At 67.6% G+C, this 851-nt stretch overlaps 1 protein-coding gene across 2 annotated transcripts in view; it reads right to left on the bottom strand.

The window, feature by feature from the left end:
- Window positions 1-317, bottom strand: part of GABPB1 (GA binding protein transcription factor, beta subunit 1) — a 22,720-nt gene extending 22,403 nt beyond the window's left edge. Inside the window, exon 1 of one of the 2 annotated variants that reach the window (XM_014944668.1) lies at window positions 212-317. In XM_014944668.1, the coding sequence (XP_014800154.1) occupies window positions 212-214 (3 nt within the window). In that variant the 5' untranslated portion in view covers window positions 215-317. The remainder of the gene's footprint in view (window positions 1-211) is intronic. The other variant, XM_014944664.1, reaches the window with a different exon arrangement.
- Between the last annotated feature and the right edge of the window lie 534 nt (window positions 318-851).

The following is an 851-nucleotide window of genomic DNA, read 5'->3' as shown; positions in this document are numbered from 1 at the left end:
CTGCCACAACAACCAGGGGCGCCGGAGGCCGCCGCTCATCGGCGCCCAAAAGCCCCACACAAAAGTCCCCGCTGCGGCTGGCGGAGGGACACGGCGGGCGGAGGGGAGGGGCGGCCCGCGCTGTCCCGCCGCCCCGCCGCCAGCCCGCCGCCGGGCGTGGGGCTGCGGGGGCCGCCGGCGGGCAGCGCTTGGAGGGGCGCCCGGCACTTACCATGGGGTGCGGGTTATTATCTTATTACACAAAATATCCCCGACAAAAGGGGCTCGGCGGAGGGATACGGCCTCGGTGCCGCCCGCCGCGCATGCGCGGCGGCGCGGGGAAAGGCGGGGGAAGCGGGGACTGGAGGGGCCCGCCATGTTCCGTCCCGCTTCCCGCCCGGCGGGGGCAGGGCGCTGCCCGCTGCCCTCGGACGGCCCCGGCGGCTGGAGGCGAGCTCTCAGCGTGCCGGGGGCGGGGAGAGCTGCCCTAAAAGCAGCTTAAGAAATAAGAAAGGGGGTCGCCACCCGTCCCGCCCGCTTTCTTGCGGCTCCTCTTTGCCACAGGGCTCTTCCCGCCTCATGAGGCTCCGATGGCGCTCCCAGGCGAGGGTGCCCTGTCTGAGCAAGGACTTTGCTGCCTCGCCTCAGGGCTTTAGTTACACTTTGAGATCGTAGAGGTAGGATTTGACATGGTTGACAACTCCAAAAGGATCCTAATGCCCTGCTGCTCTGGCAGAGAGCTCTGGCCTCCCCTCGCAAAGGGGCACTGGAGCTGACAGCCCGGCCCCTGACAAGTGTCTCCTGGTTGTGTCTCAGCAATGCAGAATGGTCCCGCTCACGTTCTCCCCAAAGCTATTCCAGCTCACAAATCT

Source organism: Calidris pugnax, unplaced genomic scaffold (assembly GCF_001431845.1).
Source record: "Calidris pugnax isolate Ruff unplaced genomic scaffold, ASM143184v1 scaffold70, whole genome shotgun sequence".
In the NCBI taxonomy this organism is placed as follows: domain Eukaryota; kingdom Metazoa; phylum Chordata; class Aves; order Charadriiformes; family Scolopacidae; genus Calidris; species Calidris pugnax.
This window is presented reverse-complemented; position numbering and strand designations above follow the sequence as displayed.